Genomic DNA, 16,106 nt, shown 5'->3' with positions numbered 1-16,106 from the left:
GAGGCACTTACGTAGTAGATCTTGAGTTTAGAAGGACCACAAAACCCAGCTCCTCAGCGAGCTGTCAGACACTGTTTTTGCAAGTCTTAAGGTTTCAGATATTTAGAGCACCGCTCTGTTTAAAGACTCTGAGAACTGTTCTTAATATAAATGCTTCGTGGTCAATTAAACTAGGAAAAGATCACGACAAAAAAAAAGTGCTTTCATTAAAGATTGAAGTCCATTTCAGAAACACTTGCATAATTTCTTTTTACATTGTAGATAGACCTACTTCATAATGTAGTTGGATTTGTAAAATTGTAGGTTAGGTACAAAAGCTCCAAAACAGAGCTGACTTACTAGCTCCATGTATCAACTGGAAAGCTTTTTAATCTACTAATGATTCTTTGTATTCTAGGTAAATCGTGAAGTAGCTGATAGGGAAACTAATACCTTGCCTTTTCATCCATTTGAAATGCAACAAGTAAGTTACCTGCATATTTGTTAGTGTTTCTCATGAAGAAGGTTAAAGGAATGCCCAAAAATTTAGCAGTGAAAAGATAAAGGTTCTCTGAAAATGACATGTTTTAACACGTATTTTTTATTTTGGTTTGGGGGGGGGTGTGTGTGTGGTTTGGTTTTTGTTTGGGGGGGGGGGTTGGGGGGTTCTCCCCTCCAGCCCCCCCATGTTGGGCTGTATTCTGTGATGTTCTTGGAAACTTCACATAGGCCTACAACAAGGAGGTTTTGGAGCTTTGTTCTGTAGCTATTCAGATGTAGGAGTTTGTTTTAGGGAAATTTAGTATTTCCTCTCCAAAAATCTTGAGGTTTGATTTAAATACTCCATTTGGGCATATAGACAGCTCAGACTGAGGTTAATGGTAGTCTTTTGTCTGTACAAGGCGATAAAAGTGAGAAAACATGGTGTTCGAACTCATCATATGCCATTCATAGTCAGACATGAATGTTCATTTCCTGAGCTGGATTGAAAATGTTATACAACTTTCTCTTGAACACCACTCCCAAACTAACAAACAAACAAAAAGAACCCTCACCCCAACCACACCCAAGATTTTGAATCTCAACTGACAGCAGACTGTTCCTTTTAGATGTCACGAACGTTTACTGCCCTGCGGTAACAGATATTAGATTGTTTTTTATAACTGATTTATTTTCAGGGAGATATTCTACGTATGGAAAAAGAGCATCAGGTATTAAAAGAACAACTTAAAGAAGCACAGGAAAAATATGAACAGTTACAAAGCCGAAGCTTGGAGGAAATCACTGCTTTAAAAGAGCTCCTAAAAAAAAGTGTTGAAGAGACTGAGGTAATGTTTTTATCCATTCAACAGTGGGACAAACTGCAGTGGCTCCCAAGATTGGTTGTAATTGATAAGCAGTATTTGTGAAACTTGAATGTTAGTCCTCATTGCCGTGAAATCTAACTCGGGAAACCTCACAATCTTTGTGTGTCATCTTCATTCACACACACTTGAACACATAGAATATTGGTTGCCTCCATCTAGTGGTGGATAGGTATTGGTTTTGGTTCAGCCTAGGAACAAAAAAGCACGACACTGTTGACTCTTTCCTTCTTGATTTGTTGGGTTTGATAACAGGCTTTATTTCCATGAAAATATCTGGGAGCAAGAGGATTAGTCCCCAGACAACACTATCAGCCTATTATATCACTTTGATTTGATTACTTTTGTAGTTAAAGCTGCAGTTACTGCAGGCTACCCATTTGTCTACATGAAAAAGAATTTTTCCATTAAAAAAAAAAAAAAAATTCAGGTGAGACCAAAGCCATCTCTCTCCATGCCCTCTCTTTAATCTTTAGTAAAATGGGGCCTGTCATTCAATCTCAGTTTAATTTTTTTTTTTTTTTTTTTTCCTTTCAGTGATGTGTTACGGTAAATTCACATACTGCAGCTTGAGAGCCCCTGAGTTCTGTCTTTACCATTGGCTGCTAGTAGCCTGGCAAACTTTAATGTGAGGGATGATGGACTCTCACATCTGTTTTTCTGTATTAATATTACGTAAAAATGTGAGCTCAGAAAGTTTTGAGCTGAAAGCATGGCTGTATGCAGGGTGGATGAACTTGTCCATGGGCATTCCAGGCGCTTTTTAAAAAAAATTTTTTTTTTTTTTAATATTTCCCAATGTTGCATTAATGCTACTTTGTTTTTTTAAGCTGTTATGGCAGCCATAAGATTCACTGCTGTCTTGCTCTGTTATGACTTGTAACTTCCCAGTTGTTAGTACTGAAACAACAGTATCGGTACTGATTTTGAGCTGGATTTTGAGTTGGATTTCAGTATGTATTTGTACGTGACACTGTGGAACTGGGTTTCTTCTTTTATCTGACTGCAGAACAGGGTTGCAAGTATTCTGAAGCCATGTAAACGAGGTGTGCAGATCATTGCAGGAAAGCATTTATGAGTATGTTGCCCACACTGAACACCTGAACTAACAGTAAATTAAGCACTAGCACAACTCTGTTACTGCAGTTTTCACTGGCCTAGCTTCTGCTCTAACTTTGAATAAATTATTGAATAAAAATAAAATTTGAATAAAATAGTATTTTCAGAAATAATGTTTTCTTATTTTCTGCTTTTAGGTATCGAAGAATGAACTGGATTGGCTTCATCAAGACTTAGAAATAAAAGTGAAAAAATGGCAACAGGAGAAAAAAGAAAATCAAGATACCTTAAAAGCACTAAGAAACACAGCTAAAAAGGATACAGATACCAATGATAGGTACTCATTTTATATACAGATTAACATTGCTTTCTCTTTGCTTGACTTTTTTTTTTAAAGCAGCAGTAAGTATAGTTATTTCTGATAGACTATGGTAAGTTTCAGTATCTACTGATTCCATGATGTATGCAGAGCGAAAACTCAAACTTGTTGCCCTAATTATGTCATTCTGAAGGAGTTAAATGCAATTCTTGGATTGGAGCTGCTGTTAATAGGACCCACATACAACATTATTTAACCTAATCAATAAATACTATTCCTTCACTATTTAAGATCTTCACACACTTTCCAGAATCCTTTAGATCTGCACTGCTTTTTCACTTTTCTCCTTCATGACTTACCATTGCTTCCTCAGCGTGCTCCTCTACTGCATTATGATTCGCTTCAAATTTTCATTTCCATTTTCATTCTTCCTTGTGCAATCAACCCAGCCGAACTCTGGTCTGCGTCTATTTTTCTTATGTGCTTTTTTGTCTGTTCTGCCATATAGCCTGTCTGAGGGTCATCCAAGGATGCATGTTTCCTTCTTTTCTAGTCCTGTCACTCATTTCTCAGATTCAAGTAAAACTGCAAGAACCACATAACTGTATGTATCTATTGTGGGGTTTTTTTACCCATCCTTCACCCTAAAACAGAAATCTGCAGGGCTTTCCATGGAACTTAAATCAATAATATCAATGTATGAATCCCATCATGACCCTGTGTGCAGCAAGCCCAGCACTTCCCCTGGCAATGAGCTCTCCTGGCTATAGAGGAACAAGAATCAACTTCAGTTAACTTCTGCCATAGTCAACAAGCATCCATGAGATCACGTCGCTGACGTGCTGAAAATTAAATCGTGTGTTATTTGATGAAGTATTATCAGTAGCTTTTCCCCAAATGTTCTAAATGCTTCAGAAGTCTTTAAGTAACCTCATCATTGGCTGTGTAACCACCTAGATGTTTTATCACAGTAATAGGCTGAAATATGTATGTCTGCTTTTGTATTTTCATTTTTTTTGCAAGTTACAGATAAACATTTAAAATAGCTTCTAGATAACTGATGAAATTGACTGACTTAGCAATAATTTTGCTCTTCAGATTTGACAATTCCTACTGTATTTTTAATGTTCTCTCTCAGTTTACAGACCTGAGAAGACTTCAGTCCTTGACTGCTGTTGTATTATCTTTAGTCTGAGTAGTTTGGGCCAAATCTCTCTTGAAAAATCATTGGCCTTCTTTTATATTAGTTACTGCTTAATTAGGAGTACATTTAAATGCAGTTATAGTATTAAACAGCACATAAAACATAGCTTGTCACTGCTCTGTAATTGTCGCTGTGGTTATAGGGGAATGTGTCATGTATTTGCTTGTGAACATTTTTCAGAACAAGCTTAATAAATGTTTGATTACTCTAGGTATTCGAAGACCATTGATGAGAAGGAAAAGCAGTATAACGTATATTTAAATACATATCTTGAGACCAGGTAAAACTCTTGTACCTTTCAGCAATATTTATATTTTTCTACTGACTTGTCGTTACTGGAGTTGTCTGCTTCACTCTGCATGAAGGCTTAGAAAAAATAAGCACTTTAACCTATATCTCTTATTCTCAGTTAGTTTACCTTTACCCATCATAAGTAAATATTATTTTCTTTTAGATATTTAGAATAATAAAAGTCTGGGTTTTCAAAATACTCTCGTACATTTCCCTTGATTATAGGATATTGTGTTCTAGAACACACGTTGGAAGTTGGGCGTGGTACAGACGTACTGAACTGTTGTATATAGCGTTGGATCCTCACACACTTATAGTCCTAAATGTATATAAGGTTATCTAAACTTTTTGTAAAAGTTACTCATTTGCACATAGTATAAAGCCAAGGTTTCATTTATAGATACATTCTTCATATATGTGATCAGGCTTGGAACAACAATGCTTGCATGACTGCAGTAGTCAAACTCCTATAAGCTTTTGAGGTTGCACAGTGAAATGTGGTTAAGAAATCCCAAAGTCGTGTCCGTGGAGCCAGCAGTATGGCTACAGGAGCATGATACTGTACCTGAAAGCACAAGCTGTACAATGTAAATCGAGATGCGAGAAGTAGCTGTAGAAAACCTCTAAAATGCCATAAATTTTAAATACTACTCTGTTGTAAATGTTACTCAAATATTTAACTTCTTTTTATTTCACAGTAATAAACTTGCTAATGAGAAAGTAAAATTGGAAGAGCTTATAAAAAAGAGTCAAGATAACTGGCAAGAGTGTGTGAAAAGAGCTGTTAAAGCAGAGGTACAAACAAAAAATCTTAAAACACTTTTGCTAGAGCTTGGATCATTTGTGCTCATAGTAGGTGGGGAAGATAACTGGTGAAGTCTTGTCTAACAATGTACTTTTCAAATAGCATCTAAAACTTTTCCTAAGTGTATATCAACAGTGTTAATCAAATATTGACAAGTGCTGTTCATGATGTTATCCTACAAAACTTCGCAGATCGTTAATGCACGTTATTATTATTGACCAGTATTAAAATTGCACAGAATTTGGGGCATATAGTATTGCCCCAAACAAAATTCAACTAGTAATTCAGCTTTATGCTTATCCTTGCTATGAATAGATTTCATTAGTAAGAATTAACCGTAGGAACATAAAAAATTCCTTGTTAAAAGTAAGTCTTGGCTAGTGAACATATAGCTACTTCTTTTATTAGGTAGAATCAGAACGCAACAACCAACTTGTGTGTTTCACTGAAAGGAGGAGAGTACTGATAAATATCAAGATTTTTTCTAAACCAGTATGTTTTATACTGGAAATGCTTTGAATATCATGAGCAATTCTCCCTTCTTAAGAAGGGCTTGAAGGCTGTCTTACCTGCAGTAGGATTTTATGAAAAGATTAGATTGTTGGTCCACATTAGTCTTCAACCATGCAGCATTTAAAAGGCTGCCTTAATCACCTTAAGTGTGTGTGTGTATGTGTGTGTGTGTATATATATATATATATATATAGGATAAGTTACAAATGGAACACTTACATAAGCTTTCTACTATCAGTTGCAGTGAACGTAGCCTTTTTACCCTCCCAAAGGCCTGCCAGGACTGTTAATTCCACTTGAAATTCGTCACCGTAGGAACTGTGTGTGTGTGTGTTGTACTCTGTATCATCAAACTATTGTTTCAAATGCTTATTAAAATCTATTTTGAGGTTTTATTCTTGTGTTACAGCAGTGTTTTTACTGCACTTTTTTTTTTTTTACACAGTTATGTTTTGTTACAGATATCAGTACTCAAGAACTGGAAGGAGACTGAAGTATATAAGCTAAATGGCATAGCTGCCAATGCAGAAGAAAATCTCAAGGTGTTGAAGTCCTTCAGCAGGTATGGAGAGATGGAGAGTTTACACCAGAAATTTCAGTGCTCCTGGTTGCTAAATACAAGTAACTACTGAATGTTTAATCACTATTATTTAACTAGACAAGTCAGTTTTGCTCACAAAGGGATGCTGGCCTGAAAGGTGCGTAGAAACAGAATAGTTAAATGCAGCTTTCCTGAATCTGAATTTCTTCTTAGTCTTAAATTACCAAGATGTTGTGATATTTAAGCAGGAGCAAGCTTCTTGTCTTATTCTTTCTTAGCCAGGGAAGATCAGGCTACTGGGAACATTCCAGTTATTCCTGCACAGTATCACTGCAAAAAGGCTGCAACGTATATAGAGAAGAGTGCAAACAAAACTGCTGGGCATGCAACAACATTGTTTTCTTCCTTACAAGGAACTAATTCAGCCCTTGGTGTTACCTTTTTTTAAAACTTATGCCACGTTCCCTTTCCCTGTCTTTATGTTGGCACAAAATACTAATTTACGTTTGAGGGGTCCACTTCTAAGATTGAATAGGATCTAAGTACCGGTAACTTAACTGATTTTAACTTAAAATTGCTTGAAGTCTTTTTCCGTGATTTAGTTGGTAGGGGAAGAAACTGTTGTACTAAAACCATTGGTCTTAAACAAAACTAATGGTAACGTTGGAGTTTAACTGAAAATCTTGAATACTTCAGCAGCTCAGCTTCAGCAGCACCTCAGTTGAAGTCACAGATTGATTCTTGGGAAATATTTATTTCAAATGTAAAGAAACAACTGGAAAAAGTAGAGGTAAGCCTTACTTTCTCTTAACAAGCTTTAAGTTGAACTTTGGAAATTAAAACAGAAGAAATACCTTAAATAACTTTGCGTTCCTTTTTTAAAACACCAGTAGCTTGTCCTCCAAATACTGAACTGCATTTTTTTTAATTACAAAAGAAAGATCCAATTTTAAGTCCAGATTATTTAAGTATAGCTAAGTTACAATGAATATCTTCAATTTTATCAAGGCAAAAATCTGTCCTTTATACACTTGCTTCAAAATTGGATCCCACATTAACAAGTCTAGTCTCTTGGTTCTTTTGTATTTTTTAACTTTAGAAATTCATGCAACTTCTTTAAAAGCAACAGAAAACTCTCTATGAAAAGGTAAGATGTAAAATGTCTAAGCTGAGCTTTAAGAACTAGAAAGGGTTTCCCAAACCCTCTCAAGCATCAATGCAAGTACTTAAATAGAGATATACGTTACTATAGCAAATGGTAGCCTTATGTCTCCATTTGAAAGGCCTGGTATCTTTGGTGTTTTGCAAAAAAGTAGTTGTGTTACTGCCATTGTAAATAAAGAGCGAGCTTTAGTTAATGCTAATGTGGAGGATAATTTGTTTTCCTTCTGCAGGCTGAGTATGAAGAAAAAATTCAAATGGTGAAAAATGGTGTACGGAACTGCCTCACTAAAATGGAAACTATGGAGCTTTCTTCTCCTCCCAGCATCTTAGTATGTATCTTACATTTGATAGCGGTTTGTTAAGAAGTTCTTTAAGTTTCCATTGGCATGGCTACCTGTTATAGGACACGTACATAAAGAAATTTAATATATAGCCTTGAATACAAAGTAAGCTGTCTTTCCATACCTCCAGGTAATGTTCAAAAGGAAAAGGTGACTGCAGATTATCATTATGAAGTCCAGTGAGAAGCATAGTCTCAAGTCCTTTGAGAGCCTTAAGCTGTTTAAAGTTAACTTTACAATGCTTCATGTTCTGTCTGAATTGGGACTAATATTTTTGCATATCGTGACTTTCCTGTAGCACCAAAATCCATAGGGACAAGGCCCGTTACACCAACATGTGTAACTGATTACGAATATGAAAATCTACTTCCACTCATATCTGTTATGAACTAGATGGACTATAGCCATTTATGGCAGTGCATCTGTAATGACTACATCCCAGATACATACTATTTAAAAACATCTTCTCATGGGCCAACGGTTCCACAAATGCTTTGCTCAAATCACGTCAGTTACTACCGAACCCTGTGATTGTTCCTGGTGCAAGGACCAAGTCAGTGTAAGGCCGCACTCCTTGAACATCAACATCAGCATGGTGGTGGGGAGACACATGACAGTGATAAAATACAGCCAAGGAAAAAAGGGTTCCGTCATCTCTCAAAATAGGGGAGATAATTGACTCAATACGTAACATGCATTCATAGTGCACGCACATATGAAATCCCTGAATTCATCGAAGATGTCATGCAACTTTTTTATAGGCGTTCTCTGCAGAAAGTCATGTTGTTTTCTTTTGTTTGTTTTTGGTATAATTTAGATTCAAGGCTCTGTTCTAAGACTGTATGTTTGATTGTTATGACAGTTTTTCTGGACTTATACAAGAAGTAGTTACATTTATGCTCTCCTGCATACCTTTTCTTCCCCACTTATTTCTAGGGGGGAAATTCTTTCTACTTGTTGGCACCGAACTCTTAAGAATACGTAGGTAACTTAGTTACCATCCTTAGGTTACCATCAATTCACAGGTTGGGAGAGAGCAACTTTTGAGCCTCCTGTTCTGCATTTGGTATCTATTTTTACTGCAGTAATACAGGTCTAACCTTTTAGAAAAGAGAGCTGTAATTCTTTCAGCTTTGAGAGGACTTTTAATAGGGAAATACCGAATGAAAGAGACTTGATGAAAACCCTTTTTCTCCCTGTTTAATTAATTCTGTTAACTAAACACCTTTACAGAGAAGGTAAAATATTGCTTCAGAAAGGTAGTAAACTAAAGAACACAGAACAAGAACCAGCAGGTTTGACTGTGAAGAAATGTAGAATTTTAGTTGTGTGTGTTAGAAAGCCACCTTCCTAGAGCAGTCAAGTTCTGAAACAGATATCGGTCACGGGGTCAAACAACTAAACTTATTTTAAGGAGTTCTTTCCATTTATGGAAGAGAGTCATTAGTGCAAAAAGAAGTCTTCCTGGATCATGTCAGCTCCAAGATTTTCAAGACGATGACTGTAGCCGACGTGCGTCTGTTAAAAAAAATTACACTGGATTATATATAGATGATGTAATCCGTTAAAAGCAGTGAATTTTGTATTTTCAAATTGATGGCACCTCTGTAAAGCGGTTCTGTTTCTACCATCACCTTCAAGCTATACTTCTGTACAACTTGCAGCTGTCCAACAGCCATGCATTCTCTAGTAAAGCAAGAGTAAGTTAAATGAACAGTTTGCATATGGGCTGTCCTATTCCACCCTGTTTCAGACAGGTTGTCTCTATGCAGTACCTACCAAAGAGCACCCTTGTGCGATATTTTTACCTAGGTAAAGCAAGTTAAGATAAATTGATGTGACCTTCCAGTTCCTTAGCATGACCAAATGTGTCATAGTTCATGCTGCAAATGCTCAAGAGTTCTGCTCAATTTATTTTAATGGCTATTTTTCCTGTGAAATCTGTTTATTTCCTAGACAACACAAGGCAGACCTCCAGTCAGTGATCCAGTCGTTGTCACGTGTCCCTCTGCGTCTGCACGTCCCAATTTACGTCCTGTATTTTCAAGTTCTGAAGATGAAGGTCCAACACATGCTTCATTTAATGCACAGGCCGGAGTTAAGCCAGCATATGCAAATTCGAAGGGGTGTTCCGCAAGTGGCGGATCAGTGAAAACGTACTCCAAACCTCTGGAAGGATCCTATTCTGATAAAGTTTCGGCAACTTGCCCATCAGGGATGTCTGGAAGCAATATTCAGAATGTCCAGCCAAACCAGAACCACCAAGATGACTCAGCTGCACAAGTGAGGCCTTCTGGACTTCCAAACAACAAAATGCTTCCAAAAGCATTTGAAAATATTATTGTGCACCTACAGAGTATATTCCCAAACTATAGCAGGTATTTGTTTTACTGAGTGTCTTGTTGTATTGAGTAACAGAAGTTCTGAACATCCAATGATAAAAGTATAAGAAAAATTGACTTCTTAGTCGATGGCTTCTATTTCACAAGACCAGTAATGTTAGGTGTTCCCTTCTCTCCCCTCCCATTCAGTGAGACATTCCTTAAGGGAACAGACCTATGGTGTTGGCTTATGTGTTTTGGTTTTTTTTCCCAATTAGAACAACTAACAAATAAAAGTATTATTATTTTATTGTTTGGGGGTTTTTATGACTAAGGTAGATGCTAGTTATTGAGAGGTATTGGAAGCAGGTACTTGCTACGGTTCATTTGAGAAGTTAGTATCTTTGAAAGGCTCTCCTGCTGCGAACCAAACATGAAAGCTACAGTGTTCTCTAATACTGTGAGTATGCTGCTGACAGCCATGGTATTGCCAGTCAGTAATTACGTCTCTCTTGGTCCTTCAGGTCACACTTTATTAGCTTCATAAAAGACGTACAAAGAAGAAGTGGGAATACATTGCCAGGTTTGAGCTTCGATGAAATTCTAAGCAGAGTGACTGAACTCATTCTGGACCAGCAAAATAAGGTACTGTGGTGTATGTAGTTGCTGCCTTTTCTACTGTGCGTCTCTGACAGAGCAAACAGTGTAGCACGGACCAGACAAGAATGCAAACTTGCCTTTGCTGTCAAGCTCTGAAATATGAACTCACTCCAAATTCTCTCCCACTACCTGTCTAGGCACCAGCTTCAACAGGGAGACCTGTGAAGTCGGTATCCTCTGCTTCACCAGCACAGGCTGGAACTCGGACTCGGGAAATACCTGCAGAAGAAAATGTACCCAGCCCACCCAAGGCAAGACCTGCGCAGAAAAACGCCTCAAGTAAAAATCCATCTCAGCCAAATCTCCAGCCCTGGGGAAACGTTGGAGCCACACCTAAATCTAAATGGAAAAAACTAAACTATACCGTAAGTTCTCCACTGTTTCAATGAATGTGAAGTGATTGCCATGTACTACTTATCAGACATGAAATAATCAAAGTATTGCTGGAAAAAATAATTGACTTGTTAGTTTTGTGTACAAAAGCTTAAATATACCTGGTTAAAACTAGTAACATCATTAACTTATTAGAATTTGCTGATTAAGTGTTGCTAGCTTTCAAATAACTTAGCATTTTATGTACAGGCCTCCAGTGATGATCCTTGCACAATATGTCATGATGAGCTAAGCAGAGACTCGTGTGAACTAGAATGTGGGCACCATTTTCACAGAGAAGTAAGGATTTTTGTTCGTATCACTTAGATGTAAATGTTTACGAACTTTGTTCAGTTACGCTGTTGTACCACTTTCCAAAAGCAGCCCTCCCTCCCCACCCTTCAGTGCTTAAAGGAGTGCACAATTTTGTTTTACATACTTTGTACACCAAGACTTGCTATATATACGGTCTTACTGTGTCAGAAAGTTTTCCAGATTTAGATTTTGAACTAAAATGGTAATTCGTCAGAGTGAATTTAAGCTTATGCTTCAGAGAATAACTTTGGCAGTCAAGTCACAGATTTGTTTGCAGCATACTTACAGAATGGGCTATCACTATAAACCCTGCATTTGCCACCTGATAGCAGTTGCATGTGTAACTTCATGTAGTAAGGAAGTCAGGATTACGTTAGAATAACTTGATATTTCTGTCTGTGACTTTTTCCCCATTACCTTACTTGTTTACTACCGATTTGTTACTGCAGAAGAGGTGCAAATGTAAATTGATCAGCACAGCATCAGAACTGGAGAACGGTTTTCTAACTGCAAATTTTAGTAACATAGAGCGTGCTGGAAAAGTGCTTACCTATTAGTGACAATTATGAACATACTTAAGCTGAACTCTTTATACCGGACTTTGTTTCCTCAACATCTTCCTATTCTTGCAGTGCATTAGAACATGGCTCAAGCAACATTCAAGTACCTGCCCTATCTGCCGCGTTCATGCTCTCTTACCTGAAGACTTCCCTGAGCTTCCTGCACGGAACAAATACACCTAAACCTTGTTTTATTTGAACACGTTATAAGAAGATGCAAAGTGGCTGCAGAATAACCACCGGGATAAGCAACAGAAACGTGATGCCTAGAAAGAGACAGAACCCTGGTTTTATTGAAAATGGCAGTAGAACTCGGACTGATTCAGTATTTAACACTTAGCATTAAGCCGTAAGGTGCTGGTACTGCCACGGCACCTGCAGAATCAAGTCAGCACACTCCCAAGATCCAGCGCTTTTCCTGGCTGCTGCCTAAATGTGTGAAGCCGATGTAGCTCAGAGGCCAGCAGCACACAAGACCGGTAGAGTTGTTTTGGCTAAGGGGTATTTAAACTACTTGTATCTACTTTTCTCAAAGGATGGCGCATAATTGCTGTAAAGAGGGGGCTTTCCTTCAGAGCTTATTACACTACACTGAAAAGAAATTCTGATATCAAACAAGTAGGTGACCTGAATGACAGGCTAGCAGAATTTGGAACAGCCAAGACATTACCTTCCTCTGGCATAAACAATTACAGTGTAACTGCAGGATTCAAATCAGGCTTGTTGTGATCACTATGAATGCCGTTCATATAATTGCAGCTCCTTTCTCTGCATAAATCCATAGCTAATAATCCAAATTGTTTAAACACTTTTAGTAATATTTGGAAGCAAGAATTTTTAAGTATTCATGCGATTCTTTCTGTTTGTGTATCATTGAGTTGGATACTGTGGCTCAATTCTTTAATCTCGAAATCTGGTTTGAATTTCCCTCATCGTTGAAGAGCTGATTTGTTTAAATCAGAATTACAGGATTTGTACTTTTGGTGAAGCAACACTGCATCGGTATTCTGTGCATCGATGTTCGTCAACAGTGCGAGGTACAGAATACAAATGGCTGAAAGACTGGTTATCCTACTGCTTTAAAAGCCGGAGCTTGCCAGAGTACCTTCACCACTGCATAATTTGTCTCAAATGGCCAAAAGCTGAGGACTACAGAGTGCACAGCTTAACCACTCCGAAAATAGAGTGTGTCTGTTGTTTGGATACAAGCAGTATTACATTGATTATATGAGATTAAGTTAGCTAATTCTAGGGATCATTTATTCCCCCAAGTATGTATCTTCCAGATAAAGCTTTATTCTGTGATTAATCAGTATAATTGGCACTTGGATCAAAAATAAATTTACTAGTGCAGCTGATGTGGGGTTTTTGTGTAATACTTTTTTCTGAGTTATTGGTGATAATCTACTATATGCTAGAGAGCCGAGGCACCTTGCTGCCTGAAGAATTTGGTACTGCCCTGCTCAGTGTTACAGCACTTGCATCCTTTTCAGCTTCCGTTATTTTCTTGGGGTGGGGGATACATATACACATCATCTGAGCTTTTCACAAAAGCAGCACACGTCCTTGCCCCTCCGGACGCTTTTCCAGCACAGGGGTATCCTCGACCTGATAAGCAGCGGCAAAGCAGTCCCACACGTGCCGTAGGGGCCAGCGTGCCTGGAGGCGACGAGGGTAAGCTGGCTGCGGAAACAGCGCGTGCTCTCAGCACTGACCTGGTATTTATATACGCTTGCTTGGTTTCAGCCAATCTTACCTTTCCTACACCCACAGCACAGCCGGGACCCCAAAGAAGCAGGGTGGTTACTTTTCCCTGACTCCCCCTAAGCTGGAAGGATTTTAGTGCTTTCCAGAGAGTTCATTCACACCTTTTTTTAAAGGAAGCCTTGAGCGACAACCCCAGGCCCGTTACTGGGCAGGGCGAGGGGCAGTTCTGCGCTTTTGAAATAACGTTGAAGGTGGGAGGGGACGGTGCCACTCTTATTACATACATCCTGTAGACCAGAAAGAGGGGCCTTTGTTTTCTGAAAAAATCATTCCGCCCCGTTCCTGATCTTAGGGAAGTGTTAAGTTCTAGTAAATAGCTTCCTTTTTTTTCCCCACAAGACCACTGTAAGACATTGGATATTCTTATTTCAATGTTTATTCCTAACATCCAGATGGTACAGAACCAGGACCAAACCTAGAATTACATGTTCCTGCTTGGTAACACTGCTGGATAAAGCTAATTATTTTTGGCAGTTTTCTTAATTCTGTCTTTTCAGGTTGTCATCTTTACACTTATACACTGAGCCTGCCTCTACCCCCCAGAATAGTGTATGGATAATTCACAATTAGAATGGAAGGGTGGCTGGTCTGTTTTAACTTAAAACAATATCAAAACCTACAACCTGTTTGTGTTGGGAAGGTTATTTCTTGCTGAAATAATTTTCCTATATCATTCCTTTAATGTATGTACTATAACTTACTCCATTCCTGGCATTTACAGTTATACTTTAAGTTGAACAAGTGACAATATTAACCCACCTAATTAGAAAGAGCGACTGTCTCCCTTGGCATGGTTATTCATATAATGACAAGTCATCTCCTAAAGGCACAAGGTGCCACAGCGTAGAGGTTTTTCCACCATCAGCACAGGCTGGTCTGCAGCAATTCAGGGGCGCTGTTTGTCACAGCACGCTTTTTTTCCCCATCAAAACCAAGCTGTAGAAGTCTTACAAAAGGGAAGATGGCACCGGGACAGGTTTAGGTTGGATATTAGGAAAAACTTCTTCACCGAAAGAGCAGTCAGGCACTGGAACAGGCTGCCCAGGGAAGTGGTTGAGTCTCCATCCCTGGAGGTATTTAAAAGACGGGTAGAGGTGGTGCTTAGGGACATGGTTTAGTGGTGGACTTGGCAGTGCTAGGTTAACTATCTTAGCTAAGATCTTAAGGGTCTTTTCTAACCTTAACGATTCTATGATTCTATGATAATGCAAAGAATATATTCTCAAACTAAAAACTTTTGACTGATCTTTTTCCATGCTATCTTACACAGATTGCAAAGATAAAAGTAAGGGCATTGTTTTTCCACTCCAGAGGAGAGCCCAGGGAAAAACCACACGCAAAACAACAGCTTCAGTTCTAAGCAACCCTCCGACACAGCCTCAGAGTCCCAATTTGAGCAGAATACACTTGGTGTTATTTCACATCACTTATTTCACATCCATCTTGCGATATTCATCCCACACCGCCACCTTGCATTGTTGTAGCACCATTTATTGCACCCTCAAAGACGCTATTCAGTATTATATTACAAGTCCTGTGCCCCCCTCCCCCAGTATCTACACAGCATGTATAACAGGACTTACTCGGTTTAAGAGGTCTTTAAAAGGACTGACTTGGGAACAAGTATTACAAAATGAAACAAGGAGAGAAACTTTCTACAAGTTGTAGAAATATACAGAGTCATTCCTTCAGGATTTGTCTGAGGAAAAAAATGGGGAAAAAACATGGTTGCTGAAGTCAGAAAGATACCTGACAAGGCTGCCTGGAGAGATACATCCATGCAGGCTGTCTTAGCAAGATTATAGAGAACTGAAAGCACAAGAACTGCCAGCAGGGAGAAGGAAGTGATGTGTTTTCAGTCAAAATAAGACATGGAAAAAATCTCACTTTGCCTCTGAAGAATTTTGTCCTTTTTCAGTAAATCCTTAAGTGATTCTCCTCTGACTATTTACATCCTGCAGAGCTTTAGTGGGAAGTTCTCTGTGATGAGATGATCATCTTGCAGAAGGACAACAATGTTAACTTCAAACTCTGGAAGAAGGGGGGGAAAAAAACAAACAAACAAACAAGGAGTTCCATATTAATCTGAATTGTAGCAGTTGAATGAGAGGGAGGCGGTTCCTGCTCTCAGACACAGCACTTCACAGGGCTCTTCCCAGCCATCTCAATACCCTGGGTTTTCCTGTGGCAGGGAAGAACCAGGCAGAACCTCACCACAGGCATCCCAAGACCTTGGACCATTCCTAGAGAACCTTGGCTTGTTCTCATCTTTGGGATTCCTCTGGATTGATTTCCCTATCACTGAAAAACTACGACATGCAGTCTTCTGGACAACAGGCAGAGTTCAGGCATCAGAGATCAAAATGTTTTGGGAAAGACGCCTCACACCAGTACGCAGTGTTCAGAAGCACCTAAGTGGGAGAGTCAGGGAAGAGACTCCGGCCCTGCTGTCAGCACCTGACACGGCCTTAGAATCCGCCATTACCTGGGGCCTTAGGAAGTTAAACACCAAAATACAATACACCTGCGAA

General features: G+C 38.7%; 2 protein-coding genes across 14 annotated transcripts in view; one reads left to right on the top strand and one right to left on the bottom strand.

The window, feature by feature from the left end:
• TTC3 (tetratricopeptide repeat domain 3) overlaps positions 1-13,166 on the top strand; it is a 64,464-nt gene extending 51,298 nt beyond the window's left edge. For 4 of the 5 annotated variants that reach the window (XM_082304404.1, XM_082304406.1, XM_082304403.1 and 1 more), the window contains 13 exons: positions 398-463; positions 1,158-1,307; positions 2,600-2,739; positions 4,137-4,205; positions 4,915-5,011; positions 5,996-6,096; positions 6,772-6,865; positions 7,470-7,568; positions 9,537-9,958; positions 10,426-10,546; positions 10,699-10,926; positions 11,144-11,233; positions 11,881-13,166. In XM_082304404.1, coding sequence (XP_082160530.1) covers positions 398-463; positions 1,158-1,307; positions 2,600-2,739; positions 4,137-4,205; positions 4,915-5,011; positions 5,996-6,096; positions 6,772-6,865; positions 7,470-7,568; positions 9,537-9,958; positions 10,426-10,546; positions 10,699-10,926; positions 11,144-11,233; positions 11,881-11,991 — 1,788 coding nt within the window. In that variant the 3' untranslated portion in view covers positions 11,992-13,166. The remainder of the gene's footprint in view (positions 1-397; positions 464-1,157; positions 1,308-2,599; positions 2,740-4,136; positions 4,206-4,914; positions 5,012-5,995; positions 6,097-6,771; positions 6,866-7,469; positions 7,569-9,536; positions 9,959-10,425; positions 10,547-10,698; positions 10,927-11,143; positions 11,234-11,880) is intronic. The other variant, XM_082304405.1, reaches the window with a different exon arrangement.
• The window catches only part of VPS26C (VPS26 endosomal protein sorting factor C), a 30,833-nt gene continuing 23,379 nt past the window's right edge, over positions 8,653-16,106 (bottom strand). For 6 of the 9 annotated variants that reach the window (XM_082304408.1, XM_082304415.1, XM_082304409.1 and 3 more), the window contains one exon: positions 13,263-15,606. In XM_082304408.1, coding sequence (XP_082160534.1) covers positions 15,524-15,606 — 83 coding nt within the window. In that variant the 3' untranslated portion in view covers positions 13,263-15,523. Of the gene's footprint in view, positions 9,099-13,262; positions 15,607-16,106 lie in introns of those variants that run through there. The other 3 variants (XR_014227453.1, XM_082304411.1, XM_082304412.1) reach the window with 3 other exon arrangements.

Source organism: Platalea leucorodia (genome assembly GCF_965183815.1).
Source record: "Platalea leucorodia genome assembly, chromosome: 2".
Taxonomy (NCBI): domain Eukaryota; kingdom Metazoa; phylum Chordata; class Aves; order Pelecaniformes; family Threskiornithidae; genus Platalea; species Platalea leucorodia.
Note: the sequence above shows the minus strand (reverse complement) of the source record. Positions and strands in the feature narration are given on the sequence as shown.